Source organism: Apostichopus japonicus, chromosome 17 (genome assembly GCF_037975245.1).
Source record: "Apostichopus japonicus isolate 1M-3 chromosome 17, ASM3797524v1, whole genome shotgun sequence".
Lineage (NCBI taxonomy): Eukaryota > Metazoa > Echinodermata > Holothuroidea > Aspidochirotida > Stichopodidae > Apostichopus > Apostichopus japonicus.
The window spans coordinates 5,892,884-5,920,342 of record NC_092577.1 but is presented as its reverse complement, the minus strand read 5'-3'; the positions used below and the strand labels follow the sequence as shown (position 1 = coordinate 5,920,342).

General features: G+C 35.5%; 2 protein-coding genes across 2 annotated transcripts; one reads left to right on the top strand and one right to left on the bottom strand.

The window, feature by feature from the left end:
• Positions 1–667: 667 nt before the first annotated feature.
• LOC139984399 (uncharacterized) lies at positions 668–6,271 on the top strand. The gene is made up of 3 exons (XM_071998317.1): positions 668–960; positions 2,076–2,236; positions 4,055–6,271. The coding sequence occupies exons 1-3, from the start codon at positions 773–775 to the stop codon at positions 4,108–4,110; spliced, it is 405 nt and encodes a 134-aa protein (XP_071854418.1). The 5' UTR covers positions 668–772; the 3' UTR covers positions 4,111–6,271.
• Positions 6,272–6,945: 674 nt separating this feature from the next.
• Positions 6,946–18,335, bottom strand: LOC139984398 (interferon-induced very large GTPase 1-like). Its single transcript, XM_071998316.1, has 5 exons — positions 18,059–18,335; positions 17,603–17,691; positions 16,719–16,818; positions 15,613–15,705; positions 6,946–15,407 (listed from the first exon to the last, which is right to left on the bottom strand). Exons 1-5 carry the CDS (start codon positions 18,087–18,089, stop codon positions 10,408–10,410), a joined length of 5,313 nt encoding a protein of 1,770 aa, XP_071854417.1. The 5' UTR covers positions 18,090–18,335; the 3' UTR covers positions 6,946–10,407.
• Positions 18,336–27,459: the final 9,124 nt, after the last annotated feature.

Genomic DNA, 27,459 nt, shown 5'->3' with positions numbered 1-27,459 from the left:
TTAGAAACACAGTACCAATTTACAATGATATACAACAAATTCCATCGTGAAGAAAAATAACCGCATGGAAAAGAAAATTATGAAATCTAACCTACAATTACCAGGTTGATTGTTGGTAACATTGTTCTCTGCTTTAGTGTTACATTTCAGCAACCCCGTCCCCACCCCCGCGAGGCGAGGCTAATGAAGGACGCTTGCCCATCGGACGTGTTTACACTCTAAAAATATTAACAGAATGGAATCTAACATTACTGAAAACTATATATGAAGGTAAAGTTAATTTTGATTATTGGGACGTAGAAAAGCCTGGCCTAATTTCTTTGAGATATTGAAATATGTGTCATTGTGTTAACAAAAAATGAGATAACGCACTAGTTACAGGGCGAGGCCTAATTTTTATATAAAATGGGCTCTTTGAGATTGCTCTTTCACATAGTGGCAAGAATCCTGTGATAATAACTGAAATGTGTTTAAACGATCACTGTAGTCTTCGTGGGTCCTGTTTTATATTGTTTCCGGTTAAACCTTTCAGCGGATGTACAATTGCAATACTTGTGGTGCGGTCAATAACTTTCAGTAAATTATGCGTAAGATATTTTAAGTTCATGACGTGCGATTCCAAATTTACTCTGCGAGCAACATTTATGCCACAGATAGGATATATAAAAGCAGGCAGCTTCCGAATAACAATCTACACAACGCCAAACTACAGGTCATTTGCCATTACACCAACAGCTGGATTATCGAGTTGCGTTTTCGACAGTTTCATAAAATGGCACTATCATATCATATAGTTATTGTTCTTACATTCCTGACGTTTTCGAAGCAAGGGAAGTGTTGTACACCGACACCGGGTAAAGGTGCACCTGTACCAGGTAGTCATGTGACTTACAGTAAAGCTGGGGACGACAGGCTTCTTACTATTACGATTGCTAACGAAGAGCCTAAGAGTATTAAGAGGTGAATAATCAGAGACTAAGTCTTATATATTCTCTCTTTTTTTTGGGGGGGGAGGCATTTTAAAGAAACCTAACTATTTGTATGTGTAAAATATGTATGTGATTAAATATAGGTCATTGAAACGCAGTATCATTTATTTTCCATAAATGCAGATGAATGCATTTATTACAGTTAGACATAATTTAATTTCTAAAAAAAAACAATTCTTTCAATTCCTGTGTTAGTCTTTCGTTTTTTATGTATATATTTATACTAAGCTGACTGTGTTTCTGGTAACACACTCCATATGATTGCCCCATTAACGTACACGCTAGAGCCTTAGAGTAACGTTATCTTTAAATCCTAGAAGTAGTTCTAACTAGCTGAACACCACCCATCACTGAACAGCTGACAAGTTGGCTACTCATGGCGTCCTTAGTTTCAGGACCATGAAGATTTTTCGCTATGAGAGCCTGCATTTTTCGTCACTTTTAAGCACACTTTTTTACTGAGTAATAACAAAAATTCGTACTTTGGTCCTAGACGGCTTTAAGTGGTATACAATTACCTAATGTTTTGCACAATGTGTACCTCCATTTAGTTACTCTCAGACTGACAAAGAAGCCACAAAATACATACATGTTAATACATGTTAATAAATATATAAAAAAAAGTTCTGATGTTGCTTTTCATAACCCTTTTCCAGTCGGGCGAGTCAATAAAGGTCCATATGTACTTCCTTTTACACCTCTTTGTAGTTTTGTTGGCTTAATTGTAATATTTTCATCTGAATGTTGTGAGAAAACAAATAAGTTTATGAAATATGGACTATGCCACCATATACATCCTAGAACCTAGAATCAATGTCAATCGTTAGCATAACTATGGCTTCGTTTTATGAAAATTGTCTGGGCGACAACAATGTTGAGAACCGAATGGAATGATTCAAGTACTTATGCATGCGCATATACTATGGTCAAATGTTTCCGAGGTTGGGTTGTCAAAGTTAGATCAAGTGCAGCAATCATTTCGTGCGTACAAATTGGAAAGAATTTATTGGTGACATCCAACCAATCGCTGAAAATTACTCTATGTACCGTGTTATTACATTTATATGGGTTTTCCTTTATTTTTAGATCTGTTTTGGAACGTTTTGATTTGTTGTCGTCTGAGAATGTTTTCCTTCAACTTGATGAAAATGACGATGGTGTTATTGATGCTTGCGAATGGTCCAGTGCACCATATGATACGAGAATAAAAGATTTTGCGAATATACTGGAAGATATGGACTTAGATGGTGAGTAACTTTTGTCCAGTAAAAGGGAAAATGATATGGATTCAAATATAGGGTAACATTATGCAAATTATTCTCGCGATAAGATTGAGCTCTTTATGGCCAACGGATATGACAGTGGGAGTACAATCTAAGGGTTTTCATTTTCAGACTAGTCTTGACCACATCATTTCTTAACGTTATTATCCGAAGCACTTAATGCCCCTTTGCAACTCTTCAAATAGGTAGTAACAAGAGGACATGTGAGGTATCTTTTTACCAATAGCTGCGAGCAACGGTTTGTGGCTGCACGCCATGAGAAATATGCAGCAGTGTCCTTTATAGCGAGTATTTGCATTTGTGCACATTTGTGTAATTGTCACCCTGCATTTAGCAAATTACCTATGACCAGGATTTAACTATAGTCAAGTCGTGTGAGAAGGTCGCGGCCTTGATACACGACTTGTAGCACCCCATTTTATCCCTGAACTCTATTTGGAAGCTACATCGAAGAGTAAAGCTAAACGAAGAGTTAATGGACTATACCGTATAGTTTGATACGAGGTTTACGAACCCTCACGTTACTTTCGACTTGTCCTTGAGAGATCAAGTCACATACGTTCCTGTATTACGCCTATTTTATCTTTACTAGTGTAATCTATAATTTTCTAAGAATCGATGTCATCTTTCCGTTCAAACACTATACTACTTGTGTTTTGGGGGCAATTAAGTATCCAAAAAATCCCATTCCATAATAATCGTTAAGATTTGTAAGAAGTCGGCAACCACTTACTTTGTTCAAATGTTTCTTGCGATTTCAACGTAGAGGAAACACCTATCAACAATATATTCTTTGTTGTTTGTGAAAATCTATTTCTACGTTTCTACGGAAGTAAGTTTCAAATTCCGTTCATACCATATGCTTGCTGCATTAATTTCACGAGGTTACAACCTCACTGAGTTCATGCTACTTATAACGCACGTCAATAGTGTATTCATGAACACGCTTCCGTCTGGGTGCTTCTCCTCGTGATAACCGGACGTCTATCCTTACTGACAAAAGCTATTACAACAGCACAACGTGCTCTCCAAATGTAATTTGCCCCACCTTTAATTAGCCAGCCGATTCACACAGGGAGTACAGTAACTTCTGTAAATCTTGTAATTACACATATCCTCAGTTCTTACTGTAGTCCTAATTACACATGATACCGATTAAATAGCACAATCCAGTTTTTACTTTGGAACACAACTTTACGATTTACAGTAGTAAATTTGTTCTCTGTGTGTATCGGATGGGTTAGCAGGCCCATCGTCAGAAATTCTGAGATGGATATTCTCCAACATATTTAAAAAAAGGCAATCTGCTCGTGACGTGTAACTTTTAAATGTCTAAATCATACAGTTTTGTACCACAGTAAAAACTGGATCATGTTATAATTTGATAGCATGTGCTATTAGAATTACAGTAAGAACTGAGAATATATGTAATTCCAACAAATCCAGTTGTTTGGGATTTGTTGGAATTACAAATATCCTCAGTTCTTACTGTAAACGTATTAGCACATGCTACTGATTTATCAGATTTGTCAGCACGATCCAGGATTTACTGTGGTACAAAACTTTAGATTTACAGTATAGTTACTGTAATCTCTGTGTGAATCGGCTGCTTGAGCTTATAATTCTCGAGCAGATGGAAATTCTTTTCAATATACATTGAAGGATGAGTGGGAAGGGAAGGAAGGGCTTACAGTCCATTTCCTCTTTTCCTGAGAAATACGCCTGATATTTAATCAATAAATGCAGAGTTCCTGATCACTTTTGTTGTGTTTTCATTCATAGGAGATGACGTTATAACCATGGAAGAATTTATACCTGTACAAATCACTACGACATGAAAACAATGGAAAGCAAATATTTCGAGATTGGATCATCGAAAGACGAGATGAACATTTGTAAATATCAGTCATTGTCTTAACTCTACTATTTATAGACTTTAAATAAAACAACAGCAACAGAATCTCGGAAAACATTGGTCATTGATCGATTCAGGAACTGCGACGCCTCTGTAAACAAATCTCTACATTAATCCACGCATGCGCATTCACTGAGGTCATATGAATGTTGCTTTATCACTGTATATTTCTTAGGCGGAAAAATCAACGTCAGGCTACTTGAACGTGAATTTTATGTACCCAAATGTCATTCTGAAAGGTTCCAGTATGATGATAATGAAAAAAAAATGGATGGTCAATGCATAATGCACGCATGAAATTTAAAACTAGTAACAAATATTATTAACTTATTCGTTTACTGTTTGTTGTATCGTAACAACAAAGTAACCACATGTAACTAACCAGTACTTCACTGCCTTAAGTTTATTACTTATTAATTTAGCAAAACCAAAAGAAAAATATTTTAATTAAAAAAAGTAACAAGGAACCTTAATAGTTTAGGCGGGTATTCATTGTATATTAAATAAACATTCATTGTATATATTTCAAAAATTAACGGTTTAATACCCATAAAGTGATGTGCAAGTATAGTCATCAACCTTTTTCATATATTTTAATGCTCTATATCACAGTTTAACTAAATTATTAGTCCTTGTTAAAAAAATTGAATTACTCAAAACATTAAAGATATATACCATCGACTAATTATTTAATCTGAATCTTTGAAATGGCGAATATGTGTCATTTGTTGGTTTGGGAATTCTGATGTTTTCTATGAATAACAAAAAAATTGGTCGGTGAAATCAGATGAAATATTTTAGACCTTCGCAGAACTTTCCCCCATTTTAGTTGGAATTCATTGGAAATAGTATATGCCTATGAAATGTATATTTACTCAAGGTAACTTGCTATTAGGCTTTGGCGGGCTGACTGACCTCGGACGAAAATTATCAGCTTGTCCTTACAGCAATAGAAAAGGGCAAAGTACCCTCTACCACCCGTTTCCCTCATTATCTAAGGATTATTAGCTTGTGAAAGCAACATATAGACAGTTATGCTTTGCAGGTCTATAACAAATTGTATACTTACGCTTTATTCATTAAAGATAACAACAAATGTAGTTAATTATTGGAACAAACCTTGTATTAAAACGTTCTAAATACAAGTTTGATATATTAGGCTATAACTGTTAGTAATCGTCTACTGCTCTGGGACATCGTGAGCTACTCGATTATAACCAACCAGTCCGTTTGCCTCCGATGTAAGGTAGAGGTTATCTGAACTTCATTTATTACAGGAATCATCCAGACTTTCCTCCCAAGTTAATCGTTGAACCATTTCATTGTAAAATTAATTGATCGCATATATGCTGTGATGATTTCATAAAATGTGTTGATAACTAGGCCTCGTCTAGGCGATGGATAATTACGTTTTACGAAGAATCAATGAAGATTTTATTTTCTTAAATTCTCACATAGTTATTATGAAAATGTATGTCAGTCTACTGAAAAGCGGGTGATGGGGTGAGGGGTGAAGGAGGTGAAGGGGGTGAAGGGGGTGAATAGGGTGAGGGGGTAAAGAGGTGAATCGGGTGAAAGGTATATGTGGCTTATAAGTTGAGGTATGTCTCATTTGTAAATAGTTGACTATTGACAATATAATAACGTAAAATTTAGCATGTTAATTTTGAGGTTTATCTTTATATATACACAAGAAATCATTGTTTGAATTGAAAACGTATAAGATTTAAAAATTATAAATTATTTGGGACATAAGATTTGTGCTCAAGTAACGAAAGACATATGATGTACAATGCATTGGAAGCACCGTTTATATTTGTCCTATCTGTTCACTGTGCTTAACATGTTTGCGATAAAGACGAGGAAAGTCTATGGGCTAGTTCCCGACAATAACAGCAAGTGATACTGCCAATTAAACTACCAATTGGTTCATCGTATTCTTAGAATAAATTAGGAAATCAGGAACAAGAAATAACCGTTTTGATTGTATCACCGACGGCATGCTAAGCACGAAGTCGATTCAGATTGCATGTATGTATAGAGATATTATCTATAAAAAATATATAAAAAAAACCAGCAACTTTCACCTTTACGTCGGATCATATTTCATTTTTCTTTAGTTTGACAATTTATTGAATGACTTACCATAGCAAATATACATGGGAATAACGTTGTCATGTGTGTGTGATGTCAAGACTTTCGTTACAAACGTTTCTTCGTAAAGCTTTAGCAACGCACGATTCAAATGCATCAACACTGTTGACACGCTCTAACAACGTTTCAATAATGTCATCATAAAGCTTTGATTCATTACTTTGTCAATATGATTGCAATATCTTTCTTCCTATAATAACAACGTAACATTTGATATTCATAACTCTTTTCGCAACGTTACTAGAGTGTAATATTTGTAGATGTTGTTATCGATCGCGAAATGAAATGTTTCATCATATCAGAGTGATTGAAAAATTGCAAAAGGAGTCAGTAGAATGTTAGGTTTTGGAATAAAGAATCCTAATGTGTGAAAGTTTAGTATCCCCAGCACTCCTATCACCTTCCAGCCCCACCCTCAGTACCAGCACAACCACAGTTGTAAGCCTAATACTTAGCCCCACACCGTACCTCTGCCTCAGTTTTAATCCCAACCCTACCCCCAACCCTTGCTCCGACCCCCAACCTCAGTCCAAGTCCAAATCGTAGCTGTTTTTCCACAAACGGACGAAGTCAATTGATTGAAATACAAGACAAGACACTGGAATTGCATTGCATCGATTGTATTGTTTATTGGGAGAAATGTTTCTTAGCATCGATATATCAGCAGCAATGTCACATTGAATCATAGATTATGTAAAATAAAACAACATTAAAATATTCATGAAATAACATAAACAAAGTAGCATGAAGTCAAGATAACCGAACGGTTGAACCGTTTTGAACGCAAACGAAATGAAACATGGCTGTTTGTCATATTATGCGAGAATATATTTTATTTATCTTCCATAAAACTCGAATGGTATTATATTTCTCAATTATACATCAATGTACAATAAAACGTACTGTTAAATGTCAACAGTATTGCCCTCAATATTGCCAACCCCCCCCCCCCCCTCCCCTCTCCGAAAAAAAATAATGATCGTATTTCAACAAGCATTGTACTACCACACTACGGCATTTAATTATCTTGTTTAATATAATAACCACCAGAGGCTGGAAATAAAATAGACGATCAGAGAAGCTAAGAAAATAATGTCAACGTCTTCTAACAATTGCAATGGTGCTAAACTTTGGAGCTAATACCCTAGGCATTTAAGCTCCATAAACATACATGATATGTGTACTTTGCACAGTCTAGAATATTATAAAGAAATAAATTGTCGACTTAGTAACTGTGCCAAATGAACACGTTATCAAGATGGCGAGTCTGCACGTTACACATAACTATTTGTTTACATTTACCACAAAAGGAAAACTGTCCATGCTTTTAATATTAGCCACTAAATTCGTGCTTGCACGATTCCTGGATATCCTGTTTCAGTACTTGGAATGACACCATGAACTGATTTCTACATAGAATCGTTTTTCGCAACTGTATCTGTGACCTCGTCTCAACAATAGAAATAGAATATAAATAGAATAACTTGTTGCACGTTACACATAACTATTTGTTTACATTTACCACAAAAGGAAAACTGTCCATGCTTTTATATTAGCCACTAAATTCGTGCTTGCATGATTCCTGGATATCCTGTTTCAGTACTTGGAATGACACCATGAACTGATTTCTACATAGAATCGTTTTTCGCAACTGTATCTGTGACCTCGTCTCAACAATAGAAATAGAATATAAATAGAATAACTTGTTGACCTCATTCAATTCCGGTTCCAAAATCCAAGAACATCGTTATCAAATAGTCAATTGAGATTATGGAGGGAAAAAAATATTAATATATTTCTGTTTTCAGATTTTGATTCTGTAATAAGTGCTTATATAAACAAGCGTCGGGCAGAAGAATATTTTTAGAATTATATATACTTAGTCAAAGTTGTCTCAAGTAGCGACATTTCTGTCACTGTACACATAGTCCATACTGCACAATGCATAACGTCACAGTGTACGTATAATAACCAGGAAGAAATTAAAGAGCATGTAAAAATATATTTCTTGCTTCCCACCATCGTAAGTGAAATTAGTAATTTACGTGGCTGTATCATATTATCACAATCAGAAGCAAAAACGTTTTCATACTGATCATCATTGCTCTGATCACATGAACATAAAAACATGCCTTGGCATTACGAAAGACATTCGTCAGATAACAAAAACATGCTATAATATCTAACTCCATTGGTATCCAATTTCATATGTTGGCAAAAGAGAAGGAGATATGTCTGTATGTCTACGTGAGCATTGTTGCTGATAAACTCGTGCCATTCTATAATCTATTTGCAAACGCCACTTGAAGTACTTCAGTTTTATAACAGACTTTGAACCGAGCTATAGTCTAGTTATAGCAACAAATGCACTGAGTTCTATTGGGACAACAATCGCGTGACAAACTACAGTAGTGTTTTGTTTATTGCAGACACTCTAACCAACACAATGAACTGAATACTTTGCAGGTGTACTTCTCTTACGATTGTGGTTATTTAGTTATAATTCGATTGTTCTAGTTTGGATCATGAGACAGGTTTACTGAAATTTTTTTCCCGTCATCGTCATTAATTCCATAAATCTCAAGTAACATAGAATTTAGTCTTACCACACTATGCGTGTTTAATTATAAATCCCTTTTTTTTACCACCACTGAGCATTTAGGTGTAAAGTACTGAAGTAAAGTTAGCTATGAACTTTTTTTTTACCACGCTTGGTATCGTTATTGGTTACATTCTTTTGCCAATTCGAACATATTTGCATACAATAAGGTCAAAAGCCTTTACATACAAAAACGATGATGCATGGTAATTTACTGAACAGTATAGTGCAATTACTAAATTAGTCTTGCCTCTTTGCTTGAGTTCCCATTCAAGTTTAATAGCAAAGTTTAACTTCTATAAACAAATATATATATATATATATATATATATATATATATATATATACATAAACATATATAATATATATATATATATATATATATAAGCAATGGATGCTATATAAGTCCATCAACTTTTCTGAAAGTTTACAAATAAGTGATAAGAAAGAAATCAAACGCCAGGTAGAGCTTATGTTAATTACATCCTTATGTTCACTATATTTTAAACGTTCGGAGCGCTGTTACTCAGTGCAATTAAGGATACCTTAATATAGCGCGATGTATTATTCACAGCAATGGTGTTGTAAACATGTAGAAGATAAGTGTGGAGCTGTACATTCACTGTGGAAAATGTCTCTAAAGGATGATTTTAGGCAGAATTGTAGTCTTAGTATGTTATAGAAAAAATCGAAACACACGGAAATAAGTGCCGATATAGGTTTAAAAGCATTCCAGGTTTCAAGATTTCAAAAGTTACAAAAGGTCAATCCCTGTATGGACCAATACATTTTATTTGACGATGAGCTCGGCTCTTCATTACACTTACTTAATGTTACATGAATTGTTTTAGGAATTTTTATAACTCACTGCATCATGCCTTTTAACTTAAGTATAACAGAAGAAACAGCGCAAAAAAAAAATGGAGTTGAAGATCATTTGTCGGCGATAAGTTTAAAACATATTGTAGGATTTCGTTTGAGATTGCAAAAGGCTTCTTTACCTATTGAGTTTTGTGAAGTATCTGTGGAACTGACTTAATGATATATGTATTAGCTTATGTAAAGTCCAGTCGCTTAATTGATGAACCGTGGCTCTTTAAACTGTCATTTCTTAAATAATATGCAATAATACAATAGTAAACCTGAACTGATAACTATAGTTTCTAACGTTCTTCAACACAATATTAATTTTATTACCAAAATTATCGTTTAAAAGGATTATTATTAAATAGGTCCATTTGTAAACGTGAAAAGACTGGCTAAAAACTGGATTAACCATAAAGGCAGATTTAATATTATTAAAACAAGATTTTTGGTATAAATGGCAATGGCAATCTTTTCTTGTCTTTAATCTTCACCTATACTCAGAAATTAGATAGCTTCTTAGCTTAACGATGTTATGGAAAGAAATCTGAAGAGAATGTTAGAACCCCTAATGACTAGGTTTGTCATCTTTATTTGAATTCATTACATTCCTCGGTCCAATGTTGTAGTGAGGTTTAGCGGAATTAGATCATACGCTCTTTCAACGGACCGTATAGCTTCTTCTTTTGTGAACTTAGACCAATCCTCAGGAATATCGGCCTCAACACAATTATAGTGCTTTGCAAATTGTCTGTTTAACCTAGTAAAAATGTATTTCCAGAACTCGTTCGGTTCATCAACTTTACTGGGAATATTCCAAGTCGGATAATCTTCCTTGTATTCACTGTAGGATCTGAAGTCAGACTTCGGGGACCTATACTTCATTTGACTTGCAACTGCAGAAGTGCATACTTCTATAAACAGCGTCATAGATTCTACTTCATGCCATCCCTTTAGCCCTCCCGGGTAGTGCAGCTCTGTTCCATGGAATTCATGACCCTCAAGGGTATTTTCACAGACCGCTCCACAAAATGGACACTGCTCAGTACAACCTTTAATGATCTGGGCAAGTTCGATGTGTATCTGTCCGGGCAGTGACATCAGCCATGTCTTTGTGTCATCCATGTTACCTCTTTTAGGAAGGATTATCGACTCCTCAAGCAGAGATTTTAATTGCTTGAGTACAATCCGCATGGACTCTGTAAAGTTTTCAAAGTTGTGCACTGTTGCTAAGTTTGCCATTTCGTCTAATGTACTCACACTACAACATGTTTTGCAATACGTCCTCATATTCTTTTGGAAAAGTTCTAACCACATTTTAAGACTTTGGCTAGCTTCTGATGCAAACTGTTTCATAGTTTCTTCGATTACTTTGTTTGTTTTTGTTATGAAGAAACGCATGATGTCAATTTTTAAAGTTTCGATATTGGAATTATCACTTTTATTGCACTCGTTTGCTATAAACTCCAAGATCCACTTCTCGGTAAAGCTATCGTAGTTCTTAAAGAACTGAGCAAATCCTAAGTAATCACCTTTTACGCAAAGGTCTCTCAGGACCGTTCCAATAAATGTTCGTTTCAAGTTAAAGACCTCTGACTTTACAAAGAGAGAATCTCTTATTCGACGGACAAGGCTTTCTTCAGCAACTTTTACTACCGAGTTTACCAAAGCTTTCCCAACAATTTCACCTACGAGACTATCACAGTTTTCAAAGTTTCTTGTCTTTTGTATGGCCAGACATAAAGTTGACTCTTCATGTGAAAATGTGTTAACAATGTTCTGAACTCTATGTTGCTCAAGTTTCTTCAGAGATATCACGTGTGAAGACCATGCAGATATGTGTACGAGAGCAGCAGCTTTTGCCTTTTCACTATCACTCCCATCGATAATAGCTCTATGAATCAAATTGAACATTTCATGTAATGTTCTACTAAAGTCCAAAAAAGCTTTCGAAAGCGCTCTGCCAATCACTGTCATTTTCGCTTCAATTACAGTGCTGTTGATGCTGTTCATATCTTCTGAAGAAAGAATTGGAAGCATACTTAGAAAATACCTATCAAGCCTTTGTAGCGTGATAAGATTGAAGGGAAGCAGTGTACACTTTGTGATATTTGATGAAGTCATCACTTCTCTGAGGACAATCATGTCTGAGTTAGAGCACACCTTCTCAAGATTTGACAGAAATAGAACAGCCTTGCTCTCTAGGGAAGTGTAGTCTAGTGGTTCTGCCAGTTTTATTTCATAATCAACATGATTGAATAAACTTGTGATTTTTTCATTGATTCTTCTGTCAGTAGATTCAATGTCATCAACTGAAAGAGCTTTGATGTCGTTTCTTAAGTGAGCTTCGTGAACTTTAGAGAGAAAATTGGAGCCAAAGTATAAATACATAGTTATCCTGTCAACAACAACGCTAAATTCATTTTCAAATTCTTTCAAAAAGACACAGAGTTCCTTAGAGGTAGCAGCAATTTCATGGGGGTTAGAAGATATATTTGTTATTTTTGAATGAACCTTGTCAAATATTATAGAAATGTCTTCATTTGCAACATTGAAGTTATCATTGATGGTTCTGATAATATTTGATGTTGAAGATGTTTTCTGTGCATTGGCACATTCAGAAAGTGATCTGTTTGTTAATAATGACTCGACCTCTTTGCCGCATTGCTTCAATATGTAAAGCATGTTTTCTTCCGTATTCTGTTGGATATCACGTAACTCGTACAAAGGGTATCTTCTTTGCATCGTGTTAAGGAATTCTTGTTTGGTTCGCTCAAAAGTTTCCGTACTGTCCTTTGTGTTTTCCTCAAGCTTTTCAATGAAAAGTTCCCTCGCATTCTTAACTTGCTTGACAATAGACTCAGATCGTTTCACTTCTTCTGTTATCTCTTGCAAGCATTGCTCAACTGTTTGCAAGAAAGAAACTTTATTTGACTCGATATCTTGTGCAAAGTAATGCTCTTGCGCCTGTAAGCATTTATATTTCGGAGATTGCAGCATTTCTGAGACATTTTGCTGAAATGCTTTCATTTTATCGCTAGCAGTTTGAGAGAGAACATCCAGTTGTTTACTTTTAAGGTTCTCCATATCATTTGACGAACCGTATCTAAGGTCATTACACGCTAATGCAAGTTTTTCAGAAAGGTCCTGCCTTATTTGTAAGATCATTCCCCGGTACAATGCTACAAATTCGTCCTTGAGTTTTTCAATGTTGGTATCTTGAAAGTTCTCTACAAAGCTGCTAGTTTTGAGCGCTTTATCAACATCCGCGAGGCGTTGACAAAATCCATTAAATGACATATGAGGACGAGTGCATGATTCCAAGAGTTTTAAAATAAACTGCCGAAGAGCAAGAACATCTGAAGATTGATGTTGGTCTTTGCTCGATAAAAATGTTTCACTAGGTCGTACTGTAAACGCGCATCTCTCATTTTGGAATAAGAAAATATCGCTGATATCTTGTTTTGAGATTTCATTACCGTCACTTTGAAGAATCTCCTGTAAATAATTTATTGTCTCCTTAAACACTTTGTCAGAATCATATTCCCAATCGCTGTTGCTAGGATTGGTTTGCGTGTGATTGACCAAAAAACACTTTCCTGACTTATTTACTTCCTTCATTCTAAGAAGGCTCTTTGAAATAGTTTTCATAAACGTTTTCTTATCTTCTTTGCACATTTCATCTGTCGTGTTAATGAGAACTACATCAGCGAGACAAGTAGCCAAGGAGCAAATAAAGTTGTTTCTCTCAATATCAGCTTGAAATGAAGTTTTCTCGATATTAAAACTCTCTGTGTTTAGTATTAGCAAAAAGTCATATGGAATGTTTGCATTGTTAGCATTCCTAACCGGCAGTAGTTGCACAATAAGGCCATCTCCTTTTGTACAAAAGGAGAAATTTACTCCAAACAATTGATTAATTAAGGATGTCTTTTTGGTTTCTTTACAGCCAATAATCGAAACAACACAAACCTTAAAATCAGATATGAATCTGCATTGCAGACTGTCAAATACTTCATGTAACCATTTGATCCCAATTGCATTCGCATTACTGTGACAAAGTGGCAATGAAACGCCTCTTTCAAATAAATAAGCAAATTTTTCGGGATATGTTTCATTATCTGTTGCAGAATTTGCGCTACGTGCGATCCTTGGATGATCACATTCCATCATTTGTCCAACCTCGTGTACTAAATCATTTACATCGAACTTAATATTTGTATCCTGTTCATTCTGTAACACCGTCCCTAGCCTAAGGACAGAAAATGTTTCAAGATACCTGTATAGCAAGTGACTGTTTTCAATATCACTGTCTAAGCAACTCAAGAAGATTTTCAAAGGCTCTCCCAAACTCGAGTCTTTCTGTAGATTTCTAATTTCGCGTTTCCTGTGTAATTTGTTAGAGATTTTATGCTCAATACCATCGACTCCAATATCTTCCCGGTCTACCTCAACCCAATCCTTCCAAAGGTCCTGAAGTGGAAATATATCCCGTTGTGCTTTCCCTTTTGCTTCCACAGCATCAACTATATTGTGGGAAATTACTTTGGCACTCTTAAAATTTAGAAATTCGTCATCAACATCAATGTCTAGGATTTCACAAATCTGCGGAAACATTGCAAATGAAATCTGCTTATCTGTAAGTACAGTTTTTGTTATGTGATTTAATAAAATGTGACCCAGCTGCGGTCTTATGGCGGCAGTATGTTCAACGAAGGTAACATTTTGAGTTTTTTGGAAAGGTACCATAGAGTCAGTGTAATTTGAGACCAGAATTACGTTTGAGGATTCACTTATTTCTTTGACTCTTTTCTGAACTTCATCATTTATGGTGGTTTCCACAAACAGAATAACAGTGCTTGACACTTTACAACAAAATTGAGCTTGTACTTTGTGATTGAGAGAATCACCTTGCAAATTTAAAATAGCCAAGGGTACTTTGATATCGTTTTCCTCTTGTGTTGGTAAGTACCAAGCACATTCAACGATCCCTTTGGACAATGCATTGTCTTTATCCTCTGATAGGTATGTCTTACAAGGCGTATCAGAGTTGCTCATTGCTGAAAGCATCTCATTAAGAACCATTGTTTTAGAGACACTTACCTTTCCAAACCTAAAACATGATATAGTGACAAATGGCTGGTTAATGATACCTGTCACATCTTCTGTGCTGGTGCATACATAAGACCTACGTAGACCATAATGCAGTAAAACGGGGTTTTGATGTAACCTCGGAAGTATGATTGGCACAGCTTTTCCAATTAAAGATAAGTTACGTAATACCTCTTGGAGAAGGTGAATATCACAGCAGGTCAGTATGGCAAACAAAATATCTCTGATTCCGTCATCTCCATTGCTTTTTTCTTTGACTTCTTCAAGGTTTTTCAAATGGTCAGAAAGATCTTGAACTGCAGTTTGTTGACCAAACGAAAGTCGATTAAGAAACGTTTGTATAATGTCTCGGCAATCATTAGTATTCAAGTCGTCCTTGACCATTCGTTGATCTTGAAGGGTTAACTTTGATGCTTCATCCAAGCCAAGGAGTCCTAACAGGTGTGTAAAATCCTTGTCCTCTTCTATGGGTACTTCTGGAAGTATTGTTTCTGAGAATAAAGATATGGTACATAAAAAGCTGTCTCGAGCAATTGAATAAATGTTACTAAGCATACGCTAAAACAATCTTTCTCCACAAAGATCATATTTTGTTAAAAGAACTATAAGCTATGCTGGGTGGTTTATTAAGAATAGACACACCATAGCCAGCATGGCTACCAGGATGCCATGAAATACTTCGAGTTTTCAACTTACCATGCTCGGGAAACATGTATTTGGCAATTAAGTAGCCACCGGCTGCCGAGATTGTCAGGCATAGAAAGATGGGTAAATATAATCCGCCAAAAACTGAGAAGAAAAAATAAACATATATGTACGTAAAACCCATGTTATGTGATGTCGGGATTATTGAATAGGGAAAAAGGGAAGGCTAGGGAAGGCACGAAGACAATGCATCTTGTCACGATCAATTATTTCATAATTGTCAATGTAATATTGGAATTAATAAAGTTGAGAGCTACTCCGTTTATATCAAATAAGGAGTGAACTGTTTGGAGAGTGAGGCACACACTGCAGCAGCAGATACTTTTTACATGTTTATTTGCTTTGAAAATGACTAGTCGAGGTTTGTAGCTCAACTCATTACAACGTTGACAATACATACTAAATTTTCTTTCATATCGTTTAATAATGTGCAAGTACTTGTCGTGTTAAGATTATCTTTGGGAATAACATTGACTAAGCAAGAGTAAAAGAATACTCTGTGTTGTAAATATTGGCAAATCTAATACAAATCATGGATTAACATTACAAAGGAGCTGAGGTCATAACCGAGTTGACATTAAATAAAGGGCAAGTTCTGACAAGCCATCTATTTAATATTTAAACATGAAAACCTCACTTGAACTGACACATATTCATTACCATTTTCTGGAATGAATTACCAATAAGATTATCAAAAGTGGCCTAATAGATGAGTAGTTTCAATAAATACGTTTATTGTAGCTTTCATGTTGGATCTCTTCAACGGGGTAACCGGATTATAATTGCATTTGATTACAACAACAACCACAGCAACACACTGATAAGACAAAGAGACAAACATTTCAATATTCTTACTGCTCAAGTTATCACCGGGAGAATGGAATACATCATACAATACTGGTTTTATCTTACTCAATAAAACTGGTTATTTATTTATCAACTGAACCAATACACCGAATCTTTTAATCCTATGAATATTTATCTATGTACTCATCCAATCTTTAAATATCATGTTGTGCAATAAAAGGAATAATCAAAGCACTGTATGCGTATATTCATTTACTTTGTTACAAAGAAGGACAATGTTTAATACTTACATATTTGTGTGACTGATAAGTATGCAAATATGTTAATTGCAAAAAATATTGTAAAACGAGTCTTCTTGTTTCCATCGTTTTGGTGACCGGGCTCTGGAACCTAAAATTAATCGAAAGACAATGACTGTAGTTTAATATAAGAAAAAGATTGAATGTAACAATTTTTATATTTACGGATGATATGGGAAAACCGTTTCGGAAAAGACGACCACAATTAAATAAGTAAATGTCATTGTTCGTGCTACTGAATTACACGTCTTAACATGCGTCAGCAAAGCCACCCCGTATCTTGCAAAAGGAAAGTAGCTTACGTTCGCAATTACTGCTCGGTATGATTCAATATACGTTGGTTAGCCAACAGTATTTCAGAGTTATCCGGGGAACTGTTTACAATTTGACACGTTGTTGGTTTATTATCTTCATAATCAAACGAGGAACCGTTCAAACTGGCAGATTAAATTTATTTCAAGCATCGTTGTACAACGTTGTAGGGATTATGGTTTGGAACAGAGGATATCAATGGAGAATCTATGACGATATTAATTCGAATACGTGTCGACATCAGTTCATTTTAATGTACAACGATATTCCTAGCCATTCATAAGTCACGTGTGTATGTCATCATTCAATTTGAACATTAATTCCATTATATGGGGAGATGTTCACATATATTTTCAAATTACTGCCGACATATAATCAAATTTAATACCGGATTATATTCGAATTAATGCTAGAATATATGCGAATTCACACTGGAATATGTTATTCACTTTACGTCCAATATGTGACCAACCGTATTAGTGCGCCACCGCTGTGATCAATGTTTAGCATATTCAAGACATCAACAATGATATATAAATAAATAAAATTTCAAGCAATCTTACCAGGTGACTTTTTATCCGGTTGTAGAATGCTAGATTAATCGCTGCAACAGTAAAAGCTGGGATTAATAACAAGGTTAAAGCGGATACATCTGGGAAGAAATGGTAATGGGTACGTTAGGTTCTTAGAAATGAAACACATTAAATTCTTACATATGTTTACTTATATATGTATTCTTATATGCATTCGTATATATATTCTTGTATATGTATTCTTATATTCTCACATTCTTACATTCTCACATTCTCACATTATCAAAAAAACTTGACCCATCACATAATCTGCAGTATTTATTTACTAGGCTCGAAACCAATAAACACACATATAAAAACACGATTTGTTAATCACCCTTAATTTCCAGCCTTAATAGGACAAACAAAGAAACCAACTATCGTGGTACCTCTGTTGAGGACCTCGGTCGAGTACCTAAATAAGGATTTCATTTTAATGTGACTTACCACGATTCTGGTTGTGGTCTTCTTCGTCCATATTGGATAAGTTGTGAAATGAAAGAATAAATCTTGGTTTAATACTATGTCATTCTACAGTTTTTGCGATATTGAACCGAACAAAGTGACTGTACATGTTCTAAATGGTTCCAGTGGGTAATTCCTCGTTTATTTATCAAACACGTCCGTTAACCATGGAAAGAACTCGAATAAATGTAATGGACTTGCGCGTTAAATTAATCGCACTTTATTACACGTCTCTAAACGATAGTGTTAGTTCAATGGGGATGTTTGTGACACTATGAACCTCTTATACAGAGATTGCATGATAACAGTATGTGCATCAAGCAAACAAATTATTAATTTTTAACATTGAATTGATATAACATCAGGGAACGTGCACGTAACCATTTGTTTACATAATGTGTACCGTTTATCTCAACATGCTCAGTACCACACGATGTCAGTCGTTTTAATATATTATCTTAGACCAATAGTACGAATGTGTTGAAATGTGTTGAAACAAAACGCCACATCCACGATTTTATCGTTTTCAAAGAAATGTTTTTGTCTGTAAGAAAATGTTCAATGCCTTTATGAGCTATAGTATAATCATGGTATTGTGCAACCTTCACCGCGCCATCAAAACACATATGTATGATTTATGTTGCGAATATGTGTGAATAAGATAGTGTAAGGCTTCAAAAGGGTGAACAGATGACCTAAGCATAACTAAGGTACGAGTTATTGCAGAAGCCAATATAGGTTTACATTGAAAGAAAAGAAGACTCCATTCAATAATCAGTTCAATCTATTTACTGCATTATTCAACATTTTCTGAACCGAAAAGATACATCATAGGGGCAGGATACGTTAATGTTGTTTAACCTACAGGGATCCTGGTGCTAGTAACAATTCATATTTGCACATTTTGTTTTGCCTAGGTCTAAAGTGCGATTTTTCTTCAAGAGATATTTCAAAGAGAAAGGAAAATCACAACAGGAAGCACTGTTACCGATATCCTTATGACAACAGTGGTTTCCCGATTCCCTAATGGGTTTCTCTTTAGCATGGAACGCCTGGTGTATCAACCAAACCGTGCATCATGCCAATGACGTCTCAGTTTAGGTTATGTTTATGTTTGGGTACTTATTTTGGACAATCCAATAAAGAAGTAATACAAAATATATTACATTTGATAATAAATAAGACATCACTGAACAATCTGACGTTTCGATCTCACAATAATTTTCTTCAGAGGCTAAGACAAGAAATACACCAAGGATATCATGTCAGAAAGTTATATGCACAAAGAGGTCAACGGGATCATTCAACAATGGGTTTTTAGTGTTAGTTCATACAGTATCGTTAATTTCAGTTGTGCTCAAAAAACATGTATGGCGCAATAGGTGCGATGTTGTTTTTCGTGTGAAATCCCCATCCGTGGTTCATGCAGCGGTGAAGTATTGTCATGACCTCTTGTTATGGTGGTTAGGACCGAAGCATTTTGTTAGCGGGCGGGAGGGCCGCCCGTAGGTGAATTTGGTAGTACTAGATGTGTGAATACCACGGGAGGATGGTGTGTGGGAAGATGTGTTTTTTTTCTACGGTTTGGTTCTTTGTTGGTCTATTTGAGCCCGCAGTATCGCTAAAGCCGTGACGTATTTGGTTTCGCTTTGTAAATCACTTTTAAAAACAAGTACCATTCAACAATGACCAGAACCAACTTAGGCAAAGAAAAGAGGGAATGGTTAAATGAAATGTAGAGGCGGCAAACAGATTAAGGAAATCAGTGGGCTGGGAGACATGGGTTTATTATTAAAGCAGGTTAACCGGGAGAAGTAATGGAGAGTGATTATGATCAGAGGTGGGGGGTGGGTGTTGATGGACTTGATGTGTGATAATAGGAATGAGAAATTTATAATGGTAGAGAATGAACGATGGGAGGGCGGGTAAGCAGTGTTTTGTGACAGTTTTATGTCACCTTAACCTCCAGTATGTCTTTATCAAACGAACTTGGTTCACGAGCCTGAGTAACCAAGGGCTCGTTCTCAACACTTCGTCGCCCATACACTATCAAGCTAAATAAGCCTACTAATCACACGTTAAAACGGAAATAAGTAATGTTCAACAGTCCCGATTTTGAATTTCTTTGTTTAGATTTCAATTTGATTATAGTCAAATGGTAATCCAAATTGCCATGGAAATGTAGCACCTAGCCGAACAAAATGTCTACTCAAAACTAAGGTGTTTTGACGTATTAACTTCAGTTTAGCTGTAACTAAGTATAATTTTATCTTCTTACTTTACAACACACTACTTCTTCAGGGTTATTCATTTCTGTTATTATGTATAATCATCTTCTAGTGTTTCGGTCTATATTAAATTTTTGGCGAAGCCGATCTTTGTTGCTGAATAATTCAGTAAACGAGCGCCCTCTTTATCAAAACTTCTGCCGTGCACACAATTTGCAAACGTTTTGGTCATTTCCATCACACTATCAAGTAAAAACCCATTTCTGGTAAAACAGGATTTAGATCATATAATGGAAATAACAATCTCATTTGTTTCCGTTGTTTTCGAAAACATTTTCATATAATATTTCCGGATTACGTTGAAAGTAGCTGTCTTTAGCAAAATTCCTGCTGAATCACAAGTGATTTGATGCAGATGGTGAATCACAATGATATCGGTTCCCATTACACATCCGTCGACCTATTCCAAACTAAGTTATTTTCTTTGTTACTGGACGTTTTAATAATTGGCACCGACAAGCATGACGAAGGTTCCTGTTAATGGGAGCAGCTTTACTGAAGAACGATTATGCTAATTGCACGCGTGACCAATAACTTTACAATCACTGTAAACGTAAGAAATCCATCTCGTTAATTACCAGTGAAATGTATAGCTATTCAACTCAATCAAGCCATTATTCTTACATCAATATTTCATGAATGACATAATAAAATATTTTATATCAATTCTTACCAAACAATTAACTAAATAAAGGTTCGTTCTTAGTGTTACTTCTTCGAAACAAGTTTCTTTTTTAGTTTTATTCACATGATAACTTAAGTTAAGAATGTTCCATTGAATATGCACTGAGATGAGAGTCAGTGGAGTAGCCAGGGGTCACATCCCCGCCCACACAACAGGAAGTTTCGGGGACGAACGGAGACGGTAAGAAAAAACACCAACATCTACATAAAGTCGTCCACATTAAACGTTGTTCCGTAGAAATGCATTTAAAATGATGGCAATGATAGATAGATTTCATTTTGGATTTAGTTCATTTACAGAAACAAACATTTGAGTTTTCCCCATTCACACCACGAAGACTTTATTGAGATTACCAATTAAAGATCGGAATGCTCATGTAATATGAAGTTCTACAAGGCGACCCAATTGGTACGAAGTTTTGAAAGAATAACATGTTTAAGTTATTTTCAAAATCGTTAGCTAAAACTCAGCAACAAGGTTACAGAGTCAACAATGCTTTCGTTTATTGTGCTCAACATAGTATAGTAATAGCGCCTCGTCTTTCCGATGGTCCCATTAAATCGTGACCGCTCTAATTTGAGATCTCGCAGCAATCCACGAAGGCTCAAGGCCAAGGATGAAGGCTCAGGGCTGAATGCAATGAAGACTAAAGGCAAAGGCTGAAGGCTCAAATGCTTGTACTTAGCATTAGTATAGTAATAGCGCCAAGTATTACCGATTGTCCCATTAAATCGTGACCTCTCTAATTTGAGATCTCGCAGCCATCCATGAAACTAACTTTCGAAGAAAAAAACCTTATATCATTTATTGTTCTCGCAAGAACGTGACTAGAATGACCCGTTCAAGCCCAACATTTTGTAAATATTGATACGAGGAGGCAAAACAAAAAGAAGACATGAAATACAACATAAGTTATGTTTTTTTTTATTTAGTTAGTTTGTAGATAAACGCTTTTAATCACGAAGATAAATTAGAATGCCTTAAAAAACACCATCGTTCCCTTTGCTGTGTACCAGATGTGTTTTCAAAATATCAATAAAGAATTCAAATATTCGTATTAAAATTGCTATGAGGATTAAGCTTATGTCCAAAGAAGGGAGACAGTTCCAACACAAATTGTTAAACCACCAACTTTAGTTACTAGAATATCCTTTTTTATGTTTGAGGTGTTACAAGTCGACCTAGCAACACTGCAATTCTGCAGAAAAATGTCTCTCGCTGGCCATCACTTTGAACATTGGGGTTTCTAAAATGAGTTCTTTGAGGATTTTAGAGTTAGGTCACTTACAGAAAAAAAAAACATTTTGGCTTTTCCCCATTCACACCACGAACACTTTATTGATATTATCATTTAAAGATCGGAATGCTCATTTAATATAATGTTATACAAGGTGATCAACTTGGTACGATATTTGTCTCTTTTCAAATAAAGTTTTTGAAGAATAACATGTTGAAGATATTTCCAAATCGTCAGCTAAAACTCAGCAACAAGGTAACATACTCAACAATGCTTTCTTTTCGTGTACTTAAAATGAGTTTGCCAATAGCGCCACGTCTTGCCAAAATCCCATTTAATCGTGACTTCTCTTATTTGGTATCTCGCAGCAATCAACGAAGGCTCATGGTCAATGCTGCAGGCTCAGGGATCAAGGCTCAATGCAATGAAGGCTCAAGGCTCAAATTATTGTACTTAATATTATTTTAGTAATAGCTTCCAGACTTCCTAATATCCCATCAAATCGTGACCGCTCTTATTTGGGATCTCGTAGCAATCTATGGAGGCTTTTGGCCAAGGCTTAAGGCTCAAGGTTGAATGCAATAAAAGCCAAGGATCAAATTTTTGTTCTTAATATTATTATAGTAATAACGCCAAGACTGTTTACTGTCCATTAAATCGTAACCTGTCGAATTTGGTTCTTGCTACAATCAATGAAGGTTGAATGCCATGAAGGCTCAGGACCAAGGCTCTAGACTCGAATTCGTTATACAGTTAACATTATTATATAGTAATAGCGCCATGCCTGCCGATTGTCCCATTAAATCCTGACCGCTCTAACTTGGGATCTCGCAGCCATTAATGAAACTAACTTTCGGAAAATATAAACGTTACATCATTTTGTTTTTCTTGCCAAAACGTGACTAGAATGACCCGTTCTTGCCCAACATTTTGTGAATATTGATACGAGGTTGCAAAACAAAAAGAAGACATGAAATACAACATAAGTTATGTTTTTTCTTGTTTAGTTAGTTTGTAGATAAACGCTTTTAATCACGAAGATAAATTAAAATGCACAAGATTTTTTCTCACAAACTGTTAAATGTATGTATAACGGTACTTTCATCTTATCGATGGTATAGCGAGTGAAGTGATCTGCACTGCAGCGGACGTCGGCACAGAATGTGAGGGAGTACATGTCCAAATTAACTGGCAATTTCGTCAGTCAGGAATAATGAGTACATGGGAAGGTAACTTCAACAAGTGGAAGAGTGAGAGAGAGATGAAAATAAAACCTGGATATCCGATGCATAACTTAATCACAATTTTAAAACTATTGACGAACGTAGCCACATTGAAAATTCAATCAGGAGTGATTTGAAAGTTTTTCAAACCAAAGAAGTTTCCGATCTAAAGAACCCGCTTGCTTTAACAACATAGTGTCGGTACTTAGTTACTGTGTTCTCCACATACATTTGAATACTAAATGTGTATGTCCAAACGTAAAAAAAAAACAACGAGCAACGTAATAAAGAATGTAACGAAGAGAGAGGGCGCTTGGTTGAAATCTTTTAAATGAAGTGGCTGTGAGTGCACTCAGTTACTTATGCAAATCATCACACACCAGTAGAAAGTAGTTTATAGAAGGAAAGCAGACTTATAGGTATTAATTGTAATGTTCTATTTCTTACTTTTTAACTAGGGTCACAATAAACAGAACGAATATCAAGATCAACGTTTCCTACCTTTTTCTTTTATTTATTTGTGTAATTCTGAGCTCAATCATCATCGTTGACGTTCATTGTTGCAGTTGGTGTTCAATGAAAATGATTTGCAAAGATTTTACATATTTTTACAATTGTCAGAATGTACCTTTCACTTTTTACTTTTGAGGAGAAAGGGAAGGCTTGTGAAATAGCTGCCAAGGCACAAAAAACAATACTTATACAATAGTAACTTCTAGAACCATACCATACTCTCACAAAATTCTCACACATTCTTCAACTTTCACATACCATAACATTTTATGATACAATACCATATTCTCACAAACTTGCACATACTCTCCAACTCTCACATACCATGATAAAATATGATACCATACCAGACTCTCACAGGCTCTCACATACTCTCACATACCATGCTAACATACCATGGTACAATGCTCTCGTAAACTCTCACATACTCTACAACTCTCATATACTATGATAACATACCATGATACCATACCATACTCTCACACACTCTTACATACTTCCACATACTATGCTAACATATCATGATACTATACCATACTCTCACAAACTCTCACATACCCTCCAACTCCTCACATACCATGCTAAAATACCATGATACCATACCATACTATCACAAATTTTCACCTACTCTCAAACTCCTCACATACCATGCTAACATACCATACTCCCACAACGCTCACATACTCTCCAACTCTCACATACCATGATAAAATATGATACCATACCAAACTCTCACAAACTCATACATACCATGCTAACATACCATGGTACAATACTCTCGCAAAATATCACATACTCTCCAACTCTCACATACCATGATAACATATCATTATACCATACTCTCACAAACTCTCACATACTTTCACATACTAAGCTAACATACCATGGTACCAGACCATACTCTCGCAAACTCTCACTTACCCTCCAACTCTCACATACCATGATAATATACCATCCATGGTACCATAACATACTTCCACAAACTCTCACATACTCTCACATGCCATGATAACATACCATAATACTATAACATACTCTCAAAAACTGTCACATACTCTCCAACTCTCCCATACCATGATAACATTCCATGATACCATGCCTTACTCTCACAAACGCTCACCTACTCTCCAACTCCTCACATACCAAGCTACATACGATACTCCCACAACGCTCACATACTCTCCAACGTTCACATACCATGATAAAATATGATACCATACCATACTCTCACAAACTCTCACACACCATGCTAACATACCATGGTACAATTCTCTCGCAAAATATCACATATACTCTCCAACTCTCACATACCATGATAACATATCATTATACCATACACTCACAAACTCTCACGTACTCTCACGTACCAAGCTAACATACCATGGTACCATACCATACTCTCGCAAACTCTCACTTACCCTCCAACTCTCACATACCATGATAACATACCATGCATGGTACCATAACATACTCCCACAAACTCTCACATACTCTCACATGCCATGATAACATACTATGTAACATACCATACTCTCACAAACCCTCACATACTCTCCAACTCTTACATACCATGCTAACATTCCATGATACCATGCCATACTCTCACAATCTCACCCATACTCTCCAATTCTCACATACCATGATAACAAATTTCACTTTCATGTATATTGTACACTATTATTTTTTGTATTCTGTTTTCAAGTGAAGAAGCGTTAATTTCCCTGATATATTAATTGGCAGGGGATCTGGGTCAGAATTATGCGTGCTACCAACTGTTTTTGGACTAGGATTATTTTTTTCTTTTCTTTTTTGCAGGAGGGGGAATTTTAGAGGAGTGGTGTCCTCTCTCTCTCTGAGAAATGCTTCTAAAAAGGAGAAAGCATGGATTTAATGTGGTCTTAATATATTGTTGAACTTTTTGAAAAACAAAGCGTAATCGGTTTTGACTGTTTGAAGTACTACGGAAACCTAGCCAATTCGCCCCATATTCAGTACGTTTGTTGGATGTGATAATTTCATTCAAAATCTGTCAAATTTGTTGAAATTACTTTTTTTCCAAGATGAATACATCCGAAGGTTTGATAAATTTGGGAAACTCATTAAATATATGCAAACTATGACATAGAGTTTTGCGCTCATCAAAGTTTCTTATGTCAGGCCTAATTACAAGACCACACAAATCATTTGAATAATGTGATGTTCCTCATTTCAAGGTAGACAATAAATTATTTTAAAAACTTGCATTAGGCTACAAACCTGTGTTCAGTGTCCTTGAAACAAAGGCCTTAAAAACAAAGTAATAACATATTAGAAAATAAAGCAGCCACTACCTTTACAGCATCAATGTGCATAATTAGCTAATGCTTATTTATATATAAAACTAGAATTAGGAAGAGAAAGAAAAATGATTAATGTTTGAATGATGTCGATGGGAGATTATGACAATGATGTTCATATAGATGTCCGTAGACCTTTAATTTGTACCGTAAATACATGCTAGTTTTAAATTAGGGAACTTTGATGGTTTTCTGCTTGTAAGTTAGGGAATGGCTGATCCCTTGATTGAATTATTGGCAAGAGGATGTACACGTCGTTGCGCACACGTTGGCCACGGACATTTTGCCAATAATATTCAATGTTTTGGATGAACCTGAGTTAAATATTGAAAATAAGAATATTACAAGCCATGCGGTTATATAGCTCCATCATTGAAATTGATTTTAGACGAACCTGTTCGATACTAAAATTCATTTTCTTTTCAAGCGTGTAAATCAATAATACTATGTTTTAATGTATACTTTACTATGAAAAGTGGGCGGCAGAAAAAAAATATCAATGAAAACTGAATCTATTCCGCTCAATATTTCTTCATTTGATGGTGAACAAAACATTCATGAGCTATTTCGAGCTCATTGTGTGACGAAAGTCAAGAACTATATATTTACAATCTTGACGAGTTGATTTCTGCTGAGTAAAAAAAACGTTTCTTTTTCTGTTGATAGGCACTTTTAACGTATTTCATCTATATGAGGTTCATAGTTCAGCGAGTATGCGCAGTTTCAGCTGCTGACGATTTGGGGATTGAAAGTAGAGTCATAATTAACACGCTCGACATCCTACTCTGACATGGTATAAATATCAGTGACTATTTTGAAATACGTTTATAGACTCACATACAGTGGCAATGGAAGCATAACGGTATGTTGGCAGCTGATAGAAGACTTGCAAGTTGTTTTTTTCATCACTTAACTATTTATCATTTGTCTAACAAATGTATGAAAGATGGACCAAAAAGCAAGCGAAGGATTCTGTAAGTATCCTATACTTTCAATACATTCACTTACCATTTAAAAAATAGGAAAAACTTAGAGATTATACATAAATATTCTAGACCATCAAAGCAGAAATGAGTTGAAATAAATTTCACTTTTGTTTGT